The sequence below is a fragment of the Lacerta agilis genome, chromosome 17, assembly GCF_009819535.1.
Source record: "Lacerta agilis isolate rLacAgi1 chromosome 17, rLacAgi1.pri, whole genome shotgun sequence".
NCBI classification, from domain to species: Eukaryota; Metazoa; Chordata; class Lepidosauria; order Squamata; family Lacertidae; genus Lacerta; species Lacerta agilis.
The window spans coordinates 13415462-13440369 of NC_046328.1; the positions used below are offsets into that span (position 1 = coordinate 13415462).

The 24908-nt window shown below is 43.2% G+C and overlaps 2 protein-coding genes across 2 annotated transcripts in view; both read right to left on the reverse strand.

Annotated features, from left to right (window-relative positions):
* Window positions 1-24908, reverse strand: part of LOC117061679 (immunoglobulin lambda-1 light chain-like) — a 332518-nt gene that overhangs the window by 10568 nt on the left and 297042 nt on the right. The window lies entirely within an intron of this gene.
* Window positions 2121-23088, reverse strand: LOC117061680 (immunoglobulin lambda-1 light chain-like). The gene is given in 8 exon segments (XM_033174616.1): window positions 2121-2349; window positions 2352-2454; window positions 2456-2530; window positions 2533-2592; window positions 5624-5628; window positions 8621-8658; window positions 22530-22821; window positions 23046-23088. Coding segments are annotated over 8 exon segments (684 nt in total). The 3' UTR covers window positions 2121-2281.

Consider the following 24908-nt stretch of genomic DNA (forward strand, 5'->3'; position numbering starts at 1 on the left):
TAAAGACTGTAAATACCAAGCTGACTGAGCTGGGCTGTTAATGCGAAGGGGAGACACCACCTTTACAGTCTTTCCAAATACCCTTCACACAAGTTAAAATAGGGATGTACAAATGGTTGGGAAGAAGGTGGTGTTTCATTTCCTGGCCAGCTCATGACAGTACTGTGTATAAAATTGGAACAGACTCATGGTATATGCTAGGTGACCACTATCTGGAGGAAGAAACGGGAACTTTACTAATATCCAGCCCCATATTTGTCATTTTAGAGCAGGATGTTTGACCTGTAGGCCTTCCATATGCACCCCACTTATTCAACCTGTTTCTAATTGACTTGGCTTATCACTTTGAGGATGTAAATGGGCATCCACTGGCATTAGGCCAACAAAAATAAATTGCTTTTATACGCAGATGATACTACAATTCTTTCTCATACCCAGGTCGGCCTTAGAAGACTTCTGAACTCATTTTTTCCCCTTCTGCCAGATCAACTCCTTGGGAATTAATTACAAAAAATCCAAAATTATGATTTTCCGCCTCAAAGTTGTCAAATTGTCCACATGGAGACTAGATTATCACCGCATTGACCAGGTAAAATCTTTTGAATACCTAGGTATATTCTACCAGCCAAATTTAAACTGGACAACACAGAGATGCCAAATCATCATCCAAGCAAAATATACCACATCTGCGAGTCTTCGTTCTTTCTTCCTCAGAGGCAACCAGATGGTCCCTGCTGCAATATATATTTTTAATGCCAAGGTCTTTTCTCAGTTTTTGTACGGCATTCCAATTTGGATAGAAGCATTTAATAGAGAAGTTAAACAAATTCAAGCCCTATATTTGTCATTTTAGATCAGGATGTCTGACCTGCAGGCCCTCCAAATGCTGTCCAAAACCATCTCAAGGGAAACCAGTTTATATTGTGCATTTTATATTTTTCTCTTATTCTCTCAACAAACCCATGATTTTAATTCACTGGAGCCTAGTGCACCATGAGTGCCAGGAGATCTTTCAGGGAGGAGTTGTAATAGTGCAATTTTGCACATATTTTGTAGTCCACATGACTTGGACTACAACTCCCATCAGCCCCAGCTAGCAAGGCCAACATTCAGTTATGTTGGGAGCTACAGTCCTAAAATGGGAGGGAATCGGTTTAGACAAAGCTGCACATTCTCACGTCTCCTTATAGTTAGTGCTGTCCGCTGCCAGCTGGTGCCCATCGGAACTGGTGGGGCAGGAGGCAGGGAGGCAGGGAGGCAGGGAGGCCAAAAGTAGGGAGGGTCAGTGATGGGCAAAGCTATTGGCAGACTGCTTGTGGGAAGGGGGGAAAGGTCGGGTGGTTCTGCCTGAGGGTACATGGAGGTTGTTGGGGGGCAGTGCTGCCTTAGGCCTAATGGACCACCCTCCACGAGGGGCATGGGGCACATGGCAGACTAGAAGTGATGCTGGGAATGTTTGAAATACCACCTGAAATGAATCCTAAATCCCCATTCTATTTCTCTGCAGCTGAATGGGAAGAGAGGAGCAGCGAATTTCATTGGGCAATGATTTATATGGAGGCTAGGTTCTTTCAGCTAGTTCTTTAAAGTGAACAGCAACTTGAGTCAATTCATCACATCTAATAATACTAAAGAGCCCTTAAGTAGGACTGCTCCTGTAGCACTGGAATTTGTTTAGATGCAGCATTGCCTAGTAGAAAGGGCTTTTAGCCACTGGTAGTCCATCTGTATGGCATCACGGCATCCTTGTTTCAATCCCAGACATCTCCATGTAAGACCAGGAGGGAACTGGCGGGGGGGGGGGGAACCCTGCCTGATCTCCAGGAAAGCCACAGCCCACTGGTGTAGAAAATGCCCACCTAGATGGACCACTGGTCTGACTTGGGAGAAGGCCGCTTCCTACATTCCCATGCAGTCACACTGCTTTTACCACTGCATTTTGGCTGAGTAACAGCACATTTCCTTCTGTAATATGACAGGAAACCATGAATGCAACCTGCTTGAAGGAGATGGAATAAATAAGTGGGTCAGGAAAAAACACCGGTGAAATGTATGACATTTATTAATTTGCTAACATGATAAGCCAAGATACAAAGGAGATTCCAGGGAGAGAGGAAGGGAGGAGGTGTGGGGAGTGGAACGACATAGGAAGGAAACCAAACTTGAGGATCAATGTAGCATTAGAGGAAATCAGAGAATAAACTCGGCCCCCTTGAACATGAAAGGCCTCTTTCTTCTCAGCTGCTGGAGGCATGAGGAACTCAGCAGACCCATCCAGCCTCTAGGCACACTCCGATCTCCTCACTTGCTTCTCAAAGGTCTTCCCTTCATGCTCCACTTTGCAGCTGACGACTCACACCTCTCCCAGGCAGACTTTTCCATGCTGAGGTAGCTGCTGGCCGCGTACTTGCATTCAGCTTGGGGCTTGGTTGTTCTGCACTCAGAGGAGGATGGTGGTGCCATCAGCCAGCCAGGTAACTTGGGCGGAACCCGGTTAAAAGCCATCAATGAGACACACCAAGTGGCTTTCTCTGAGCTCCTCAGTTCTGCTTGGGATGGTGGGAAGACGTTCACTGTTGGAGGTACTGTTGGCTGACACTGGAAGTCAAGGGGAAATCTGGTTAAGTGTTGTGTCTCAGGGAGCATCCAATATTTGACACATGTAACAATTTATTTGATTACTAAAGGAAGCACTATCATGACTGTATTCCCCAAAGTTGTGTCCTGAAATATTTTGTAAGGACATTTGACTATCTGGAAGCCATGTCAATCTCCTCCAAAAGCTTTCTTCTCCCCCAGCCTCAAGAACATTTGTAATTCTGTCGCTTGTGGAGCCTTCTCCTCAGTTTTACTGCTATTACGCATTATATCTTCTCAGAATGCCCTACCATTAAATAGATCATATGGATTTATCCTGAGGTATTCCTGTGCCCCTTGTGATGGTGGTGCCGGAAACTGGGAGCTGCCATTTAAATTTCCCATAATGCTCCTGATGAGCATTACTCTGAGGCACTGTAAGCAAATTTAAATGTTGGCTCCTGGGCCCATCTATTTTAGAAGGAGGATATTTTGCTCTAAGCTGAACTACAAGACCCCTTAGAGTTCCTTATGATTCTAACCCCAGTTCTGTGGCTGAAATTTTGAAAGAATCTGTGGCTTCCAAAAGCCACGCGTTTTGATTTCGGTAGCCTGTATTCTAGTCCCAAAAGTTTTATTCCCCCTGCCAACTTCTAGAAAACACCCCCCCCCCAAATTTAATTGTCGTTATTTATTATATATTCTCAGAGTGCCTGACTTTTAAATGTACGGCAGAGATTTCACCTAAGGTTTCTGATCTTCCCAGAGGTAGATACCACTCACAGAGAGACAAAACCTGGCACACACCTCTGATCCATTTTTGCTTAGAGCATTTATAGCGTTGAGCCTAGTGACCAAAGTGGAATGGGGGTGGGAGGAAGCAAGTGCAATGGTTAAGCCAGATAAATAGTTGTGTGCCCCTGAAAAGAAGTGGAATGTTTGCTAGATATTCTTAGACTCCAGCTCCCATTAGTTGGAGTCCAATAACACTGAGAGGCCCACAGATTCTGCAACCTGAATTAAAGCCTTTGTCTACCACGCTTTCTTTTTAATATTATTGTTCTTCTTGTTGTTGCTATTATTATTAATCAAGCACGCCACCCTGAATCCTATCAGGGGGAAAAGGTGTATAATAATATAATATAATTAATATAATATAATATAATATAATATAATATAATATAATATAATATAATATAATATATAGTATAATAAATCATAATCAGTGCCTTTTTTGGGGGGTGCGAGGTATGCATACCCCTAAACATTTTGTGAATCTTTGTACTTTTGTCCATTTACTGTATTTTATTTTTCCCAATTTAAACTATGAAATGGTGGTTTTCTTCAGTCAAAATGAGAGTACCCATTTAGAAAAAAGCACTAATAATAATAATAATAATAATAATAATAATAATAATAATAATAATAAATCTTGAGGCCATATGCCTTCAAGGGTAATTCTGTTGCGGGCCATATGCTGACAGCGGATTGGAAAGTCCAACAGTAACAATTGCTTTCGCAAACTTTATCTTCTGTACCATGAAAATAAATAAAAACATATGAAAAAGTTCAAAGGGGGGGGGGTGGATCATCCATTTTCTCTCACACTTTCCACAACACCTCTCCCTCTCTCTCCCTCTCTTTTCTCACCCTCCTTCCCTCTCTCCCTCCACCAGAAGAGGGCCAGATCCCTCTTGCCAGAGGTTTCGCCTTATCGCCCACAGAAGGCTTTTGAAATTAGGAAAAGGCTCACATGAGCAAGTATTGTTTAGCAGAACAGAAATGCAAGCACTCCCGGCAATTGCCTTAGGCTCACAATGGCATTCCTATTAAGCTCCGTGGCCTTGGACATCTACCGACAAGGATGGAGGGGGGGCGTCTCCTAACAGCATTGTGGGAGCTCACAGCAAAGCTGCCCATGTAGCCGATGGAAAGTGGATGGGGTGGGGTGGGGGGTGGCAGCCTCATGGATCAGCAACCTCTGATGCCTCCCCTCCGCAAATGTTCCCCCTTCCTTGCTTCACTAGGATCCCTGCATTGCAGAGGGTTGGACTAGATGACCCACAGGGTCCCTTCCAACCCTACATTTTTATGGTTCTGTGATACTCCATCAACACATAAACAGGTTTTGAACTTTGTAGCAATGCACTGACCCAGTCCTCACGGAGGTTGCAAACCTCTTGCCTTTGGGGCTGCTGGCAGGAGGCCAGCATGATAGAAGGGACAGGCATGTCAGGGAGAAAAGCATGTTCAAAATATTCCCCCCTGCAATGCTGGATTTCTTGGTACATGGATTTTCCTTTAAAAGAAGAAGGGGGGAACCAAGGAGGGGGTATTCCAATCAATTTACTGTAGCCAATAGACCCCAAAAGAAAAGAAAAAGAAAAAAAGGTTGTATCTACCTAATGTTTACTCATAATAAGCACATTGGGATTAATAGTTTAAAGTTATTCGTGCCCGTTTAATTTCAGTGAGTTAACTTTGAGTAGGACTAACAATGCAGATAACCGCGTAACTATATTAATATCTTCCAGAGGGAAAGGCCTGTGTTCATCTGTCATAGCAAAGAGTGCAAAGAGTCTCACGGTGCCCTAAAGACTAACAGGTCCTGAGACATCACCTCTGGTAGCTCTAGCCAGGTTGGCCGAAAGTATTTTGCTGCCCGAGGCAAAGAACAATATGGTACAACCAATTCCCCATAGAGAAGACAACTGGACATGCAGTTGAATTTTACTTGAGCATTAGCAATGGAAGGAGATTGCCTGTCTCTATCTTTCTATCCACACATCCATCCATCCTGAAAGATCCACCCAGGTCCTGAAAGATCTTCACTGGCTCCCAGTCCTTTTCCGAGCACAATTCAAAGTGTTGGTGCTGACCTTTAAAGCCCTAAACTACCTCGGTCCTGTATACCTGAGGGAGCGTCTCCACCCCCACCATCCAGCCTGGACGCTGAGGTCCAGCGCCGAGGGCCTTCTGGCAGTTCCCTCGCTGCAAGAAGTTAAGTTACAGGGAACCAGGCAGAGGGCCTTCTCGGTAGTGGCACCTGCCCTGTGGAACGCCCTCCCAGCTGATGTCAAGGCAATAAGCAACTATTTTACTTTTTAAAAGACAACTGAAGGCGGCCCTGTTTAGGGAAGTTTTTAATGTTTGATACTGTATTGTTTTAATATTCGGTTGAAAGCTGCCCAGAGTGGCTGGGGAAACCCAGCCAGAGGGTAGGGTATAAACAATAAATAATAACTATTATTATTATTATTATTATTATTATTATTATTATTATTATTATTTCCATCTAGATAAACAAACACAAAGACTTTGGTGATCAATTCATTTTTTTAAGACTACATGAAATCTAGCACCATGTTAAAACATTTCGTTGGCCAATCTGTATCACCCTTTCCCCCAGTACACATACAAAGTAATCAACACGTATCTTATTTGAAGTTAACCCCTTACAACTAATGGGATTTTGGTGGGATTTATACTGCCTAACCCAGTGTTTTTCAACCTTTTTTGGGCAAAGGCACACTTGTTTCATGAAAAAAATCACGAGGCACACCACCATTAGAAAATGTTAAAAAATTTAACTCTGTGCCTATATTGACTATATATAAAGTAATTCTCTTGAATTTTTCAATTTTTCCCACGGCACACCAGGCAACATCTCGCGGCACACTAGTGTGCCGCGGAACAGTGGTTGAAAAACACTGGCCTAACCATCATTCCACCCCAATGCATTCCCTCATGGCAGGGCTGCCTCCTTCTCATCAGCGCTGCCCTCTGAAAGACTGGAAATCGATGGAAGTTGGTCTTTACTAGGACCAACTTTTTGTTTAAGCAGTGAAAAAGCATCCTTGAGTTCATCAGAATGCTTCTCCAGGCCGGATGCTTAGCAAGGTGTGTGTGTGTGTGTGTGTGGGGAATCTAGAACAAAAAATGAGGTTGGGAGCAGGAAGAGAAAAGTGGGCAAGATGAAAAACCCTAGTCTGCCATCCATTGCACCAAATATTATGTACTAATAGCATTTCCCAAAGGATGGGTTCTTATGTAGCCTAAATTGCACTGGTCCTGCAGAAAAGGGAAGCATCAACAGAATTAGAGGAACCCTGAACCTCGCAGTGCTTTGCTAAAGTATTGAAAAATCTTGGAGACAACACGAGTAAGGGGAGAAAGAACAACCCAAACAGCTCAATGAAGACTGGAGAGTGCTGTGCATTCATGGACCGCAGATTGACTCTCAGAGAGGGGAAAACAAACAGAAAACTGTCGAGAGGGGGAAGGAATGGAGTATCCTGAACAAGGCATTGCTGGCTGGCTGGCATCCAGTAATCAGGAAACACGAGAGTGCAACGTTTTGTTACAGATCCTACTAGTTGCCTTAAGAAGTCACGGCTGTATATCTTATGTTAGTCATAGACCCATCAAAATTAGTGCCCATGGGTAACTTAAGCCCATTAATTTCAGTGAGTCTACTCTAGAAGAAGAAGAAGAAGAAGAAGAAGAAGAAGAGTTTGGATTTGATATCCCACTTTATCGCTACCCAAAGGAGTCTCAAAGCAGCTAACTTTCTCCTTTAGTAGAACTTAGTTGGATACTACCCACTGGATGATATTCAACTAAATTTACTCAGTGCAGATGCATTGAAATTAAATAGGTCTATTAGTTTCTGTGGGTCTATGCTAAGTAAAACTTAGTTGACTGTCACCCAGTGAGGTTTTTGCAATATCCTTTTCTTTCCCGCACCACCCATTATTTTCTTATTCTCCACTCTCTTTTTGCTAAACACCCTCCAGCTTGACAGGGGAAGGTTGATGAACCTGAAAGGTCGGCCAGCTATTGTGACTTTTTTTGGTTAGTCCCCAATAAAGTTATTCTACTACAAATGGTTTGGTGTTCCCCCCCCCCTGTCCTAATGGACCAATGCAGCTGTCTAAAATCTTTTCGGAAGTGGCAAGTCATGGACCCAACACAAACTCCAACTCTGTTACTTTGGAAAAGAGATCCATTGATTCACTGGGACATATTTTCAAGAAAATGTATTCAGGATACAGAGCACAGTCAGTTCTCTTTTAGTTAGACTTGTTTCTGAGGGAATTGGGTTTAAAGTCAGGCTTCTTGCATTCAGAAGGACAGAGAGAGATGAATACACCGGCAAGCAGAATGGAAAATTCTAACAACTTACAAAATAATATTTTACCTAACTTTTTCAATTCAACCAAACGCATCATGCTTTTTGTAAAACCTGTTTCTGTATGAAGGCATACCTGCAAATCATCTTTCTGCCCCTGCACCTGATTCAGATGTAAGCCCACCAAGCTCAACCTCTATTACTCCCAGGTAAGTAATTGCATCATTACTTATCCTATTATTTCAATCTCTGATACCTAATATTTTTTTAAATTCAGCAATGATTACAAAGGGGGAAAATATGCCATCAGATAGTACAATATCTTTTCTAATACAACCCCGTCTTGAATTAGTTTTAAATATTACTTGTTGCTACAGATATTATTCTAAAAAAGGTAGAGCAGTCTTAAACTGAAAAGGCAATTTTGCTTTGTCAACACAATACATGGTCTTCCTGATATGTTTTAAAAACAAAACAAAACTTTGCTGTAAACTTACCTGCGTATTCTTTTCCCACAATGGGAAAAGTCGAACCTGCTAATTGGCGACCCAAAAAACTCTCATCCAAAGTTGTAATGTTATTAAAAATGGCAAACAGCAACGGTTTCATGACAGCAAAGCATTTACTTATTCAGAAGTAAGTCTCACTTTGTCAGCTGGACTTACTCCCAGCTAAGTGTGGCATTAGATTACAACTTGAATCGGCACATAAAAGGAGAGAAACATTCTACAGACTCATCTGATCTAGTTGACCCAAGAGAGGAGAAATCCTGACCCTCTCCTAAGCCGATTTGAACTACTGGGCAAGAGATGCCCTGCCTAACCCAGAGACAGAGTTTGGAAGGGAAAACGACAGAAATGAAATACAAAGCTGATCAGAAAACAATTGTATAGGCATTTTAAAGCAACTTACCTAGGACTGACAGTTGGGTTCCACCGCCGAAGATATACACACAGTGACTAACAGCCTTACAAAAATGTTTTTTTGTCACCAGAAAAACTTTGCTTCCTCTTTTCTGGATAGTGTACCTGGTCAGTGACGAATTTGATGCAAAGGGCATGCAGCAAAGGGCTTTGAAAGATGGGACATAGGTGAGTCTTCAGTGCAAAAAATGTTTGATGGATTCTGATGCAAAATAATCCATTGGAAAAAAGAGAGAGTGCTGAGCCCTAGATCCGGGGGGAAATAATAATAATTCTGCAATGTGGTCGGGAGTCCTCCTGAACAGGGTGTGAACAGCTGCCCCATGCACACCGTCGTGCAAATAGAGGTGGGTGAATCTGCCAATTTCAGTTTCTCCCAGTTTTTTTTCATTATTCTAATCAAAACCTCAGTTTGCCACATTTTGGCAATTTTATTTTTATTTTTAAAGGAAGTCCTCAAAAAAAAATCCATTAGCATTGTAGTGTTGATTTCTCCCAGTAGACACATTCTTTTTGCAAGCAACCTCCCCCAAAACAATGCTTTTCCATGTGCTATTTTCATCCATACATGCATTTTTATGCATCCCTTAGAGAACACAATTTTTTTCTGCACATCTTTGGTTTCCGTGCTGCATTGCAAAATTCGGAGAACGGTGGATTTTGACGGAAAGCTGAAATTGTCTTCCCATATTGTTCCGGGAATAGCAAATGAGATAGTTCACATGAGCATGAGGAATTCATGTCTTCCTCCATCCCTCCTTGCAAAGGATCCAAGTGTAGCCGCAAGTTACAAGAGGGCAGACCCCGAGATTCCCCTCCTGTGCAGATCCTCCTGTGCAGATCCACCAGGACTGGATAGGTCTACATATGTCTAAGGCAACTTACTTGTGGACATAAAGGTGCACATTTGCACTGAGTGGATGCTTAGGGAGATGTGTATCATCGCCCCAGCATACTTAGTTTTTGTGTTTTTAAAAAAATATTTATTTGATTTTCCAGATTATAATTTTACAATCACATATCCAATATACAACATAAAAACAAGATTCCAAGGAATCTCCTGGACGTCTCCCCTTTGTGGGTCCTATTGTTAGTCATTTCCTCCTGCATCTTTTATGATAATCCAGATCTTTTACCTCTCCATTGTATCCAAAATTCACCATTATACTACAAGTGTTACTCCAATCCTACTAACGATTTTAACTCTTTGCAATGGTTTTTAAGATAAATTATAAGTTTTCCTCATTCCGCCCTGGCATACTTTGGTTGTCAGTTCACTTCCCTGCATCCAGTTCTTAGTGTGGCCGGGTGTGCTATCTGTGGCAGTTTTGCTCAAAAACAAAACAAAACAAAACAGAAACCACCCCCCCACCACCACTAGATTGTCACAAAGCTTTGTTGCACGCAACCCATGTTGTATCAAGGGACCAGAAAGAATGAGTTGTATTCAAGTAAGTTCTACTCAGAGAACGTCTGCTGAAATTAATGAAACCAAGTCAGCCATGTCTATGAACATCACTGGGTCTAATCTGAGTAGGAATAGCATTGAATATCACCCAAAAAACTTGTGGTCATATCCAATACTAGTCAATGGCTGGAGGCAGTACTGTTTCTGAATGCCAGTTGTTGGAGACCACAGCAGGAGAGAGGGCTCTTGTGCTCAGCTTCTGCTTGTGGGTTTCCCACAGGCATTTCGTTGACCACCATGACGACAAGTGGACTAAGCAATGGGCAGGTTCCACCAGGCTCTAAGGATGCGGGTGGCACTGTGGTCTAAAGTACAGAGCCTCTTGGGCTTGGCCATTGAAAGGTTAGTGGTTCGAATCCCCAGGATGAGGTGAGCTCCCATTGCTCTGTCCCAGCTCCTGCCAACCTAGCAGTTCAAAAGCACGCCAGAGCAAGCAGATAAATAGGTGTTGCTGTGGCGGGAAGGTAAACGGCGTTTCTGTGCACTGTGGCTTCCGTCACAGTGTCCCATTGTGCTAGAAGTGGTTTAGTCCTGCTGGCCACACAACCTGGAAAGTTGTCTGTGGACAAACACCGGCTCCCTTGGCCTGAAAGCGAGATGAGTGCCACAACCCCATAGTCGCCTTTGACTGGACTTAACTGTCCAGGGATCCTTTACCTTTTTACCAGTCTCTGCTTATGTACTCAGGATAGATCCACGGCTCTACATTAGTCATGTCCATTAATTGCAACAGATCTACTCTGAGTAGGACTAGCACTGGCCACAACCCTTCATCTATGTGGCATTCAATCTTGGATTGCAAACTGGATACTCGCCTCCTGTAAAATGTTAATTCGCTTCCTTCACCCATTTTTTTGGCAATTAAAAATATATATCTAATTGGGTCTTTGTCAAAACTGAGCCCAGGACACAATGCAAGCAAAATAACCCACTTAAAATAATCAGTTCTTCTCTATATCATTCTACCACTGAGATTCTTCCCCTTTCTACTCAGATTGATTTCATGACTTGTGGCTCAGCATACTGCAGTGCTCACAGGTGTGTCTGTGTATGCAGAGAGTTTACTGAAGACTGTACATTTACTTCAGGGCAATATATGTATCCTGTCATACTCAGAAGTCTACCCTACACCATCCAGAATCTAGAACACTTCTGACTCTGATTTTCATTGGGACCTATTAATTCGTCTTTTTCTTTTGAAATATTTTTTATTGGTTTTTAAAGATTAACTTTTAACATATCCATACATGAGATTCTCTGAATCTCGTGACTTCCCCCCATCCCCAACATGGGTCCTTAAAATAATTTTTCTAAAACTACATATCATTACATTCTCCACAGTTTTCATCTCTTTGGATTATCCGTGCCTTTCGTTTCTTTACAAGTTGTTTTTAAAGTCCAGCTAATGTTTTTATTTGTTTACAATGGTCTCCTAAGCAAATTATGAATTTTAATTCGTCTTTTTCTACAAGCTGGATTCCCATAGGCATCCATGACAGATTTGTGTAGACTTCCCCTCTATAGACTAATTTCTACTACAGTTGTTTTAATAAAGCCACGAACCCTTTCTCAAGTGATTCGGGCCTCCATGGAGAATCTTACATAACGTATACACCCATTCTGTAGACAACACCATCTCTACCACCTGGTCTGAATTTATATGTGACCTGAAACAGCGCAATACATATGTGTTGTTATATCTGGCTTGATGTTTACCCCTCAAAATAACCCAACTTCACCAGACACAAGGAACACACTCCAAAGTACAAATCTGTCCCATCAGATTCCATAGAAGAGAGATGCTCTCACATCTCTTTCAATTCCTTAAAAAATGTTGGCTTGTCATTAGAAACACAGCAAGATTACTAATTCTGAGTCAGACCATGGTCCACCCTAGTGCAATATTGTCAACCCCATGTAGAGATGCTGGGAATTGAACCGGGAACCTTCTGTTCAGACTGAAATTCCCAGGTGTCAGAAAAGGTTATTTATGTATGCTACTACAGTGGTACCTCGGGTTACAGACGCTTCGGGTTACAAACTCCGCTAACCAAGAAGTGGTTGCTCCAGGTTAAGAACTTTGCTCCAGGATAAGAATGGAAATCGCCCACCAGTGGCGCAGCGGCAGGAGGAGGCCCCATTAGTGAAAGCACGCCTCAGGTTAAGAACCGTTTCAGGTTAAGAACGGACCTCTGGAACGAATTAAGTTCTTAACCTGAAGTACCACTGTACTGTGTTTCGTTAGCCCCAAAATGGAAAACGAGCGAAGTCCCAACCAAAGAAGAATGGCAACTTAAGTTGGCAGAATATGCGCAGCTCGCAGACTTAACATATAGAATAAGAGAACAAGAAGAACATATGTTTAGAGAAGATTGGGAAATGTTTATTGAATAGATGGGGTGAAATTGTGTGCACTTGAAAACGGCAGCATTAAGATAAATTCAACAGTGTAAATAAGTTATGATGGATGTAATAACGGACTACTGAATGGTATCGTTTCTGTAAAATATGCAGGGATTTATGATATGCAAAATGAACCATGGAAAGAGAAGAAGGGAAGTCACTGATATCTTAAGGATGTAAAAATGAGTACCGTATTTTTTGCTCCATAAGACGCACTTTTTTCCTCCTAAAAAGTAAGGGGAAATGCCTGTGCGTCTTATGGAGCGAATGGTGGTCCCTGGAGCTGAATTGCCCAGGGGCCAAAAGAGGATCATGCTTTTTATTTTACAAAGAGAAAAGGGAGTGTTGAAAGGACCCCGCTCAGCAGCTGATCAGCAAGAGATCGGGAGAGAGATAAGAGTCCCGGCTCCCTTTCAGCCCCGCCCTCCTTTGTTGAATGTGCTGCAGAGGGAGGTTGTTTGTTTCCCCAGGACATGTGACTGGCTGATTAGATTATCTGTCTGGAAACTGTAGAAATGGCTCCCTTAAGATTTTTCAGAAATGTGAGTTAAACCTCATAAAAATGGGGCTTTTCCTCTTTGCTTTTCCCCCTTTGCAAAAGGAGCTTTGCTTTTCCCCCTTTGCAAAAAAAAGCTGCAAAACCTAGCTGATCCTCGGGGGAAAAAACCCAGGGCTTTTCCCTTTGCAAAAAAAGCTGCAAAACTTTTAGCTGATCCTAAAAAAAGCCTTTTGCCTTTGCAAAAACAGCTGCAAAACTTTTAGCTGATCCTCAAAAAACAACAACAACAACACAAAAAGGGCTTTTAGAGGAGGAAAACCAGAAAAATATTTTTTCCCTTGTTTCCTCCTCTAAAAATGAGGTGCGCCCTATGGTCCGGTGCGTTCTATGGAGCGAAAAATACGGTACTTTAAATTGTAAAACCTTCTGCATGCAAGGCAAATGCTTTTCCACTGAGCTACTGCCCTTCCTCAAGGATTTAAGCAATAATTGTTTATTAATATAACTGCTTTGTTCATTGACTTGTGTAGTTCCCCCCCTAATCTATGGCACAATAATCGAGGAGCAGTTATAAACATACCGAGGACGGCACAATCCTGCTTACCTGAACCACAGTTCCAGTGTGTAACTCCTCTGGCTCTGAGATTTAGGGTGCTTTCAGGGGAAAATCTTCTCTCCCCCCCCCCGATAATTCTGAAGAGATCATTTCCAGACGAGACCTGGTGTGGTTGTAGCATCCCGCATTAAAGGAAGAATGAGAGGAATCTGTAGAAATCACCCATTTCTCCATGGAATCCATTCTTGCATGTGCAAGACATAGCAGGCAATTGCAGAATGATTCCGAAAGGCTGAGCTGACGGCGAAATGCAAACCTCTTATGAAGTTGAAGAGTGCTGTTTCCAGAGCAGAGCATTACTTCTGTGTAATCCAGTTAATATAATCACAGGAACCTTAATTCTATGAGTGGTTTTCCTTTTATAGCCAGAATGGCTCCATCCACAAAGGAGACGCTTAGGAGAACTCCAAGGTTTTTAGGAGTAAAAATAAACAAACGAAACAAAGTGAAAAAGCACCAAAAGACCAAATAACTTCCAAAATAGCCCAGCGAAATTGTAGCGCTCAGTAGCCAATAAATATTGGAAAATGGAAAATCAGGGGGAAACCAAAAGACGAGTGGTGTATCTTGAACAGAAGTACTCCAAACTACAACTTTTTTTGCAGGTTCCACTTGCCACATCTCTTCATATTTCCAGAACCTCTCATGTGGCTTAACTGAAAAGCATGGTTTGAGAAATCTGCAGGTTAATCTCCATGGATATCCTGTGGTCTTTAACTCCACCCTATAAATATTCACAAGACAACCCGTTGATCAAACTGGATTTCAGTGTGTGGTGAAATTAACTCCATTTTCTGCCCATCCAGAAGGTCCAAAAATCTTTTTTAAAAAATCCAAAAAATTCGAAAGGCTCCAGGAAAGGTATGCATCCTCGACATGCACAAGTCCACATAAGCACACTGCACCGATTGTCAGGAGCAGTACATCTGATAAGCACTTCCTTCCAGAGGAGGAGATCGGTAATGCTTCAGCAATGGCCCGTGGCTTCTACTCAACTGGCATCTTCTGAAAATAGCAGAGCACATGTTTCTGGTACGGGAGGCTTCCTAGGGTCTGACTTCGCATCCTCTGTGCAAATGAACTGAAAGCCGTTGCCCCTTCCTGGGTCCATTCACAGATCCACTGATACATCTGTCAATGCGTACAGTTGGTGGTTAGAAAGGGTTGGGAGGTGACCTTGAACAACTGTTAGAAGAAGCTGCTGGGGCCTGGGCACCTGCGGTAGACGTTCACAGAGTTCTACTAAGTACGTTCGAGGTTTTAACTCAGTCTGCCTTTTTAAAGTGACCCAGCCCGATTCACACTTCCTGGACTAATATGCACAGAAGAATGCAGATATCCTTTTGATTTTCATCCTTCTCTGAATATTGTGACACAGTCCCTGTGCTAAAAAATAAGCACAGGAAGTCATGTGAAAATGCATATTGTAGGTGAAAATGTGTGTGGGGGGGGGACATTCACATTTTAGGGGAAATGTATATATGTGTGTACACACACACACACACACACACACACACCCTTTCTGGTCAATGTGGATCCTACAGTTCAGTGGCAGAACATCGGCTTTGCATGGAGAAGATGCCAAGTTCTTTTAATAATTTTTTTATAATTAATTTTCAATTACAGTACTAATATCCAGTAAAAGCCACATTGTGTCAGTCTCAAATTACAATTCACATTCAAGTATATACCAATTATAAAGCCAGTTATACATTTTTTATGGCCTCCCGTGTGCTGGATTTCAAAGTGGAATGTTTTTATTTCACCCTGCTTCTGAAGTCTTAATTAATCCAATTACATTCAGTCTTGTTCTTAATCCCTTATCAACAGCTACAGGGGTTTTTTTTTTACTTCCATTCGTATTAACACATTTAATAAATCTTATTTCTGCAAAAGGAGTTCTGTATAATATAAATATCCTGTGTGGGATGTTTATTTTTTCCATTTGTTTCTTCATTCTTCCTGCTCTCGATCATGTCTTGCACAGCATTGCTACTACCACTCTTCCGCTCTTTCTTTTCCTTTGTTCCCAGAGGCTGTAAGAGAAGATCCCAAGTTCAATCTTCACCATCTCCGGGTACAGCAGAGAGAGAGACTCCTTGCCTGAAACCCAGTACTTCTGGGATTGCAAGACTGCAGGGAGGCACACACTGGCCCCACCCACCAGCCAGGAGCCCAGGGCTTTGCAGGAAGAACATTACAATCAGGAGAAGACCAGCTTGACTCCATCCGTCAGCCAGAGAAAGAGCAGCTACAGGGGCTTGGATCCCTAGTAATTTCTGCCAGAAAGAATAGTCAGCTGCGACTACCAGTTGTTCTGCAACTGCAGAGTTGTTGGGAAACTGGGATAGTTCCATTGACTTCCCTTCTTCTCTTTCCTTGGTTCATTTTACATATCACAAATCCCTGCATCTTTTACAAAAATTATACCACACACATGCGCAGTAGTGCTTCACTGCTCCACGCGCATGCGCAGAAGCGGTCCTCCGGTTGCAAATTCCTTGGGACGTGGCTGGATGTCCAGAACAGATCCTGTTCACAACCGGAGGTACCACTGTATTTTGAGAGGATGACTGATCCTGAATGTTATGAATGAGGGAGCAAAGCTTCTTCCTATTGCTATTATTTTAAAACACATCTCCCACAAAACAACACAAGTATGTACTCCTTTTTATCATGCACACAAACCTCTCGGTACATTTTTGAGCCAATAATTGTACCACAAAGTTCAGAGAAGTGGAAAAACAGAAGGATTTAGAGTGTTCCTCTTTGTATACGGTGAGAAGTGCAAATCAGGGGTCTCCACTACAATTCCTGGAATGTTTTAACATTGGGAACTGTAGTTTTGTGAGGGGGATACAGGTCTCCTAACAACTCTTTAACCCTGAACATGCTACATTTCCCAGAATTATGTGTATGGGGGAAGCCATGATAGTTCTGCTTTAAATGTATAGTGCCTATGAAACTCTCCATAATTCGTAAGTGAAGCAGAGAAGCTGACCCAAATTAATTTATCTCTTAGTTCACACCTCCATCTTGTGTATCAGAGCGAAACTGCAGGATGCGCTTAGATTTTCAACTCGCCAGTAGCTTGCTATTGGATGCTCCTTCCTGCTTCCGAGAAGCCTGAAGATGGCAGCACAACCAAAGAGATGCAAACATCTGAAAAGCTTTCCCAGGCTTCCGCCTCCAAATAAAAGGGGGGATAGAGAAGGCAAACAAGATCACCACTAGCAAAGGTCAGACGCAGTTGCAGCAACGCATGTCTCTTGGAGCAACACGAAGCTATCGCTTGTTAAGTTCTTCTACACAGGTATTAGAGATGCAACAAAGTCTCTGGACTTGATTCTGAGACAGACTCAGATGCACTCTCACACCACCAGCTTGCATTTCTTAGTGCAGAAAGTGTTGATCTGATGTGTAGAGATCTTTCCCATTCTAATTACAGTGGTAAAGGTAAAGGTACCCCTGACTGTTAGGTCCAGTCATGGGCGACTCTGTGGTTGCGCGCTCATCTCGCTCTATACGCCGAGGGAGCCGGTGTTTGTCCACAGACAGCTTCCGGGTCATGTGGCCAGCATGACAAAGCCGCTTCTGGCGAACCAGAGCAGCGCGTGGAAACGCTGTTTACCTTCCCGCCGGAGCGGTACCTATTTATTTACTTGCACTTCATGCTTTCGAACTGCTAGGTGGGCAGGAGCTGGGACCGAACAACAGGAGCTCACCCCGTCGCAGGGATTCGAACCGCTGACCTTTAATTACAGTGGCATCTCGGGTTAAGAACTTAATGCGTTCTGGAGGTCCGTTCTTAACCTGAAACTGTTCTTAACCTGAGGGACCACTTTAGCTAATGGGGCCTTCCGCTGCTGCCACTGCCACACGATTTCTGTTCTCATCCTGAAGCAAAGTTCTTAACCCGAGATACTACTTCTGGGTTAGCGGAGTCTGTAACCTGAAGCGTCTGTAACCCGAGGTACCACTGTAATTCAAGAGAGTTCTGGAGGCTTCTCTGTGTGAAAGAAACAAGCAGAAGGTTCATGATGTTTGGCTTATTCCTTCAGAGAAGCTGAGTACAGCTGGCTTAAACTGGTTCTGTTATCTCTTCCGTCAAGGTTATGCTGACTATAATAAGAGGCCAGAAGGAGCCTGGGTTTCACTTTCCTATTTCTATCTCTTTTTCCTTCTGGTGTGGTGTTCTGTACACAGTATGCTTAGTGTTACGGTTTAGACTTGTTACAAGTTTAAGTTAAGTCTGCTGCAACTGGATTTCTTATGGACAGTGCAAATCCTGAATGTATTGGATGTGTGACCATTATGCTCATTTGCCTTCAGTGGCAGTGGAGCTCTGCTGGATGAAATACAATTGCCTCTGGTCTACTTTTTTGGAATCCTGCAACGTGTTTAAGTTGTTACTCTGCTAACTATACATTGGAATCTGCACTGGATCAATATTGAGTAGAATTCCATGACACTTTAGGTTATATTGATAACTGCTTGTGGTCTTCCTCTAGACATTTGGTTGGTAGTTGTGCGAACAGGATGCAGCACTAGGATGAGTCTTGGGCCTGATCCAACAGGTGTCTTCTTAAGCTCTTGACTCCACCAAAAGTTTAGTACAGGCAGTATTTTTTTCCTTGGGGGTACTCAAGACTATGCAATACCAGCACATTTCCCCACCGAATGCTACAAGTGTGGCACCATGCCCATGCCAAACACCAATTCCACCCCATTCTGCCCCTTTGCAGTGCCCAAAACAGCATGTGCATCAGCAGTCATGCATGTGCCGATCGTGTGCAAATGCAGAGGTGCCTGTACTTTGACGGTTTGTTTGCATCATAAGTGAACACAATTCTAAATTTATTCTTGCCTTAGGGAAGAGAAATACAGGTTTCTGTCTCAGTTCCCCATCAGTCTGCGTTGCCATATGTGTCGTTGCGCAGTAATACTCACCCTTGCCATTGGCCAGGGCTCCAGAGACTGTTAAATTTAAAAAAAAAGGTAAAGGACCCCTGGACAGTTAAGTCCAGTCAAAGGTGACTATGGGGTGCGGAACTCATCTTGCTTTCAGGCTGAGGGAGCCAGCCTTTGCCTACAGACAGCTTTCTGGGTCATGTAGCCAGCAGGACAAACCGCTTCTGGTAAAATAGGACACCATGACGGAAACCAGAGCGCATGGAAATGCCGTTTACCTTCCTGCTGCAGCGGTACCTACTTATCTAACTGCAGTGGTGTGCTTTCTAAGTGCTAGGTTGGCAGGATCTGGGTCAGAGCAACAGGAGCTCACCCCGCCGCGGAGATTCAAACTGCCAAACTTTGAACTGTCATGGTGTCCCGTTGGCCTGAAAAGCAAGATGAGCACCACACCCCATAGTTGCCTTTGACTGGACTTAACCATCCAGGGGTCCTTTACTTTTTTTTTACCTTTACGTTTGATTGCAGTTAGGTATCTGTGCCATTTTTGAACACTGCTCCATTATTATTATTATTATTATTATTATTATTATTATTATTATTATTATTAAAATAGTGCTTTAAAAAAGAAAGCTTAGATATTACGGGAAAGGGTTCTAACATGGCCTACTCCTTCTGCTGTTATACTTTCAGCAGAGTTTCCTTTTTTATTTTAAGAAATAGGGTATATTTAAAAATGTAATCCCTCTGTGGAAGAACTTAGGGACGTAAGGTTCTTAATGGCTACAAAAATGACAGCTAAATTCTACCTCCATTATCAGAGGCAATATGCCTCTCAGTGCAAGTGCGTGGAGACAGTATTTCTGTTGCACTCAGCTAACAAACACAGGCATTTCTCCTTGAGAGCAGGAGGTTTTTGTCTCACTTCCTCCTTTGATAGTGCCACTGTGCTTGCTGGCTAGCATCGCTGATCCCGACCTGGCAGTAATAGTCAGCCTCATCTTGCTGTTGGACATCAGTGATGGTTAAGGTGGCTGTGCCACCAGAGCTCTTTCCAGAAAAGCGGTCTGAAATCTCGGCAGGTCTTTCGCTGTCCTTATATATAACCAGTTGTGGGGCATTGCTAGGTCTCTGCTGGTACCAGTGCACATAGTATTTATCAAACTTATCCCCTGAGCAAGTGAGTTCCACAGTTTGCCCCAAAGACACAGAGGCAGATGGCGGTTGTGTAAGTACATACTCAGCAACAGAACCTGAAAGAAGAAGAAAAATTGAAATTTTAAAAATCATAGTGTTATACAGATGTGAATATTATCTGGTAAACATACGTCTCTTCCGAAGAAAGGAACACTGACTTATCCGACTGCAGAACATATTAACCAATAAGGCTCGAACTCCAGTCTAAGACAATGCAATGACAAATCGTCCTGCGGAGAAGTTGATAGGAGAAATGAAGGTTTAGCATCCAACAGAAATGAGGAATAGGTCTCTCATCACCTGAACAATAAGTGAGCGCCAGCAGGAAGGGAAACCAGGCCATGATGGGCATTGCAGAGGAATGATCTTTGCTGTGACAAAAGGTGCATTGGGTTAGCTTTTCTCCCCATTCTTAAACCCTACCAAAGTTGCATGGGGTTCTCTGCATGCAAATCTGCTTCTTGTTGATTGGGTGCTCATCCTGCTCCAATGCACATGAGGAAGGGCTAGAGCATTGTGGCAGAGCCTCTGCTTTGCCTACAGATGTTCCCGGGTTCAATTCCTGGCGTTTTCAGTCTGAAAGCCCAAAGAGATGCTGCCACTTAATTTAGGCAATACCGAGTTTGGTAGACCAATGGTCTGACTCAGTATAAACACTTTCCTGTGTTCTATAATGAAGATGTCAATTTGGGTGACGGAATTTGAGTGCGCAGCCTGGAGGTGTCAGGATGTTGCCAGTGGCTTCTGGCTGGTTGCCCAGGAGAGTATAAAGACAAGGAAAGGTTTCTTACTGTCCTTTTTTATTTCAATATTACAGAGAGAGGCTACAGAAGCCAGCCTCTTGGATAATGGAATTGTCTCAAGTGAATCTCCACCCCCTTCTCTCCCAATTCCTCATTCGTCACTTCTACATGCCCTCTGCCTTTGAGCTCTTTGCTCTCCTACTTTTAAGGCTTGCCGGGTTCTGGGGGATGGAGGGTCTGGAATGCTTTCTAATGATACCGTGTCAGTCAGCTGCCTGTCTGCTTCTGCCCCCACCTCATGATTTCCCAACTTTCCCCCTCATCTGCCTCTGAGCTGTGACTTCCCTCAAACCCCTGTTGTCTTCCTCTTCCTCCACCCTGGAAGGGTCAGGATATGGAGATGGTCTCCACCCATGTTTCATCACTGTCAAAATCTATTGTAACAGAATTTCAAAGAATTAACAAGTCAAATAAGGAAAATAAAAATTAAAAATACGTTTATTGTTTGTCTGCAGTTGCCTGGGTGATATTATCTTATGTCGATTGCCAGGCAGTGGAGGCAGCACTGAACTCGATAAACCAATGATCAGACTGAGTATAAGGTAGCTTCCTGTGTCCCTATTTCAAACTCCTGTTTTCTTGAAGCAACAAACTTCGAGAAAAGCAGTTCCCCAATGCATAATCTGTCCCAAGGGATATGTCGTGGCAGCGTATCATGTGAGAAAGAGGACGTGGTTTGTGCTCTGCACATCATGCGAATTAAGCCCCCTCTGCCTGGTTGCACAAACTGGATCTTATCAAGTCTGTCAGCACCCTCTAGAGGTGTTTATTGAAACACCATGGTGGGTGTTTTATTTCGCCACATTTTCCAGTACGTTAGATCTGAAGTCCATGTGGGTTGGAGATCAGGACAGACAAAAGGACGGTATGTCCTGACCAGAGAAGAATGGCAGATCAAGTTGATCGATTATGCTGAAATGGCTACTGGAAGAATCAGAAATCAGGCAGATCAAAATTTTAATAAGGAGGGGGGAATTTATAACTTATCTTAAAGCCCATTGTAAACAGTTAAAATCATTAGTAGGATAGGAATATCACTTGTAGTTTAATGTGAATTATGGACACAATGGAGAGGTAAAAGATTTGGATTATTATAAAAGATGCAGGAGGAAATGATTAAAAATAGGACCCACAAAGGGGAGGAGGGAAGTTCAAGAGATTCATTGGAATCTTGCTTTTATGTTGTATGTTGGATATGGGAATGTAGAATTTTTAATCAGAAAAAAACAATTTTTTTTAAGTCAGACAAAAGGAGGTTCTTTATCATACAACACAGAGTTAAAGAGTAGCAATTATGAGGACCAAGATGTAGTTAAGGGGGATCAGACATGGAGGATAAGTGGTGCCCAGCGTAGTCAGAAAACAGCAGTTCAAGATGACAGGCCAGCTCCATCAGGCCTCCTCTCCTCTCCCCTCTCCTCTCCATTCCATCAGATTTGCCTCAGCGAGGCAAGTAGCAAACGGGGCTCATTTCATCAGCTTTGCTGGAGGCCCAACTCCATCAGGTCCCTCCTGCCCCCAAACTGGGCCAGCTGGTCATTATAGGCACAAATGTTTAGACACTGGTGCCTGAGTTGGATTTATATTTTCCTCTGCCCTCCCTGTTCCTTTCGCCTTGTGTGTCAATGGTTGTTCTTAGCTTTTAACCCTGTGGGCAAGGAGACTCTTGCTTCAGTTACTTGTCTGTAAGATTCTGTGGCCCAGCATAGACCTGCTGTCTACTTCCAATGCACTCTTGCACTCTATGCTAAATTCTCTACCTCAGTGAACCCCCTTCATTTGCTTCCCCTCATTAAACGAGGGAGTGAGGAAGAAAAACAAGTGTAACTCTAGGAAAATTGGGGGTTTGGGGGTGAGAATTGCAAGACAAATAAGCCTCTTTTCATGAAAACTGAATTCCAGTGAAAAGTCCCTCCTCTGAAGGCAGTGTATGATAGCAGCTGCCTTTGTCAGCAAGAGGTTTTTGGCACACTTCCCCATCTGCCTGTGTCACTGTGAGCTGTGTTGCTGTCCCACTGCTGGCAGTAATAATCAGCCTCATCGTCTTCTTGGGCTCTGGCAATGCTCAGTGTGGCTGTTTTGCCAGAGCTGGTGCCAGAGAATCGGTCCGAGATCCCAGTGGCTCTGTTACTGTCTTCATACATTATCAGTACAGGGGCATGGTTGGGTTTCTGCTGGTACCAGTGCACATAGTTTGTATCCAGCTTATCCCCTGAGCAAGTGAGTTCCACAGTTTGCCCCAAAGACACAGAGGCAGATGGCGGTTGTGTAAGTACATATTCGGCAACAGAACCTGAAAGAAGAAGAAAAATTGAAATTTAAATAAATCATAGTGTTATACAGATGTGAATATTATCTGGTAAAGGAACATTGACTTATCCGACCACAGAACATATCAACCAATAAGGCTCAAACTCCAGTCTAAGACAATGCAATGACTCATGTTCTTGTGGAGAAGTTGATAGGAGAAATGAAAATCTAGGATCCAACAGAAATGAGGAATAGGTCTCTCATCACCTGAACAATAAGTGAGCGCCAGCAGGAAGGGAAACCAGGCCATGTTGGGCATTGCAGAGGAATGATCTTTGCTGTGACAAAAGGTGCATTGGGTTAGCTTTTCTCTCCATTCTTAAACCCTACCAAAGTTGCATGGGGTTCTCTGCATGCAAATCTGCTTCTTGTTGATTGGGTGCTGATCCTGCTCCAATGCACATGAGGAAGGGCTAGAGCTTGGTGACAGAGCCTCTGCTTTGCGTGCAGAAGCTCCCGGGTTCAATTCCTGGCGTTTTCAGTCTGAAAGCCCAAGGAGATGCTGCCACTTAATTTAGGCAATACCGAGTCTGGTAGACCAATGGTCTGATTCAGTATAAACACTTTCCTGTGTTCTATAATGAAGATGGCAATTTGGGTGACGGAATTTGAGTGCGCAGCCTGGAGGTGTTATGATGCTGCCTGTGGCTCCCGGCTGGTTGCCCAGGAGAGTATAAAGACAAGGAAAGGTTTCTTACCGTCCTTTTTTATTTCAATATTACAGAGAGAGGCTACAGAAGCCAGCCTCTTGGATAATGGAATTGTCTCAAGGGAATCTCCAACCCCTTCTCTCCCAATTCCTCATTTGTCACTTCTATGGGTGCAGCTACATGCCCCTGCCTTTGAGTTCTTTGCTCTCCTATTTTTAAGGCTTGCCAGGTTCTGGGAGCTGGAGGGTCTGGGATGCTTTCTATTGACACCATGTCAGCCAGGATTTGCTCCGGTTCTGCCTCCTTCTCTTCTTGTCTCATGATTTCCCAACTTCCCCCCTCATCTGCCTCTGAGCTGTGACTTCCCTCAAACCCCTGTTGTAGATCTATACCATCTTCCTCTTCCTCCACCCTGGAAAGGTCAGGATGGGGAGGCGTTCTCCACCCACGTTTCGTCGCTGTCAAAATCCATTGTAATAGAATTGCACTGAATTAACAAGTCAAATAAGGGAAATTAAAAATAAAAATACGTTTGTTGTTTGTCTGCAGTTGCCTTGGTGATATTACCTTATGTCGATTGCCAGGCAGTGGAGGCAGCACTGGACTCGATGAACCAATGACTGAGTATAAGGTAGCTTCCTGTGTTCCTATTTAAACTCTTGCTTTCTCAAAGCAACAAAGGTTCAAGAAAATCAGTTCCCCAATGCATTATCTGTCCCGAGGGACATGTGGTGGCAGCGTATCATGTGAGAAAGAGGACATTGTTTGTGCTCTGCAGCAACATGAGAATTAAGCCACCTCTTTCTGGTTGCATCTTATCAAGTCTGTCAGCACCCTTTAGAGTTGTTTATTGAAACACACCATGATTATTTAGGGAAGGGGTAGGCAACATAAGGCCTGTGGGAGGGGTTGCGGCAAATCGCCTTCTCAATATGGCCCATGGACGGTCTGGGAATCAGCGTGTTTTTACGAGTAGAATGTGTCCTTTTATTTATAATGCACCTCTGGGTTATTTGTGGGGCCTGTCTGGTGTTTTTACATGAGTAGAATGTGTCCTTTTATTTAAAATGCACCTCTGGGTTATTTGTGGGGCATAGGAATTTGTTCATTCCACTCCCCCCACAAAAATATAGTCCAGCCCACCACATGGTCTGAGGGACGGTGGTCTGGCCCATGGTTGAAAAAGGTTGCTGACCCCTAGTTTAGGGTATTTTATTTCACCACATTTTCCCATACGTTAGATCTGAAGTCCATGTGGGTTGGAGATCAGGACATACAAAAGGATGGTAGGTCCTGACCAGAGAAGAATGGCAGATCAAGTTGATCGATTATGCTGAAATGGCTAAAATAACTGGAAGAATCAGACATCAGGATGATCAAAATTTATAACTTATCTTAAAGCCCATTGTAAACAGTTAAA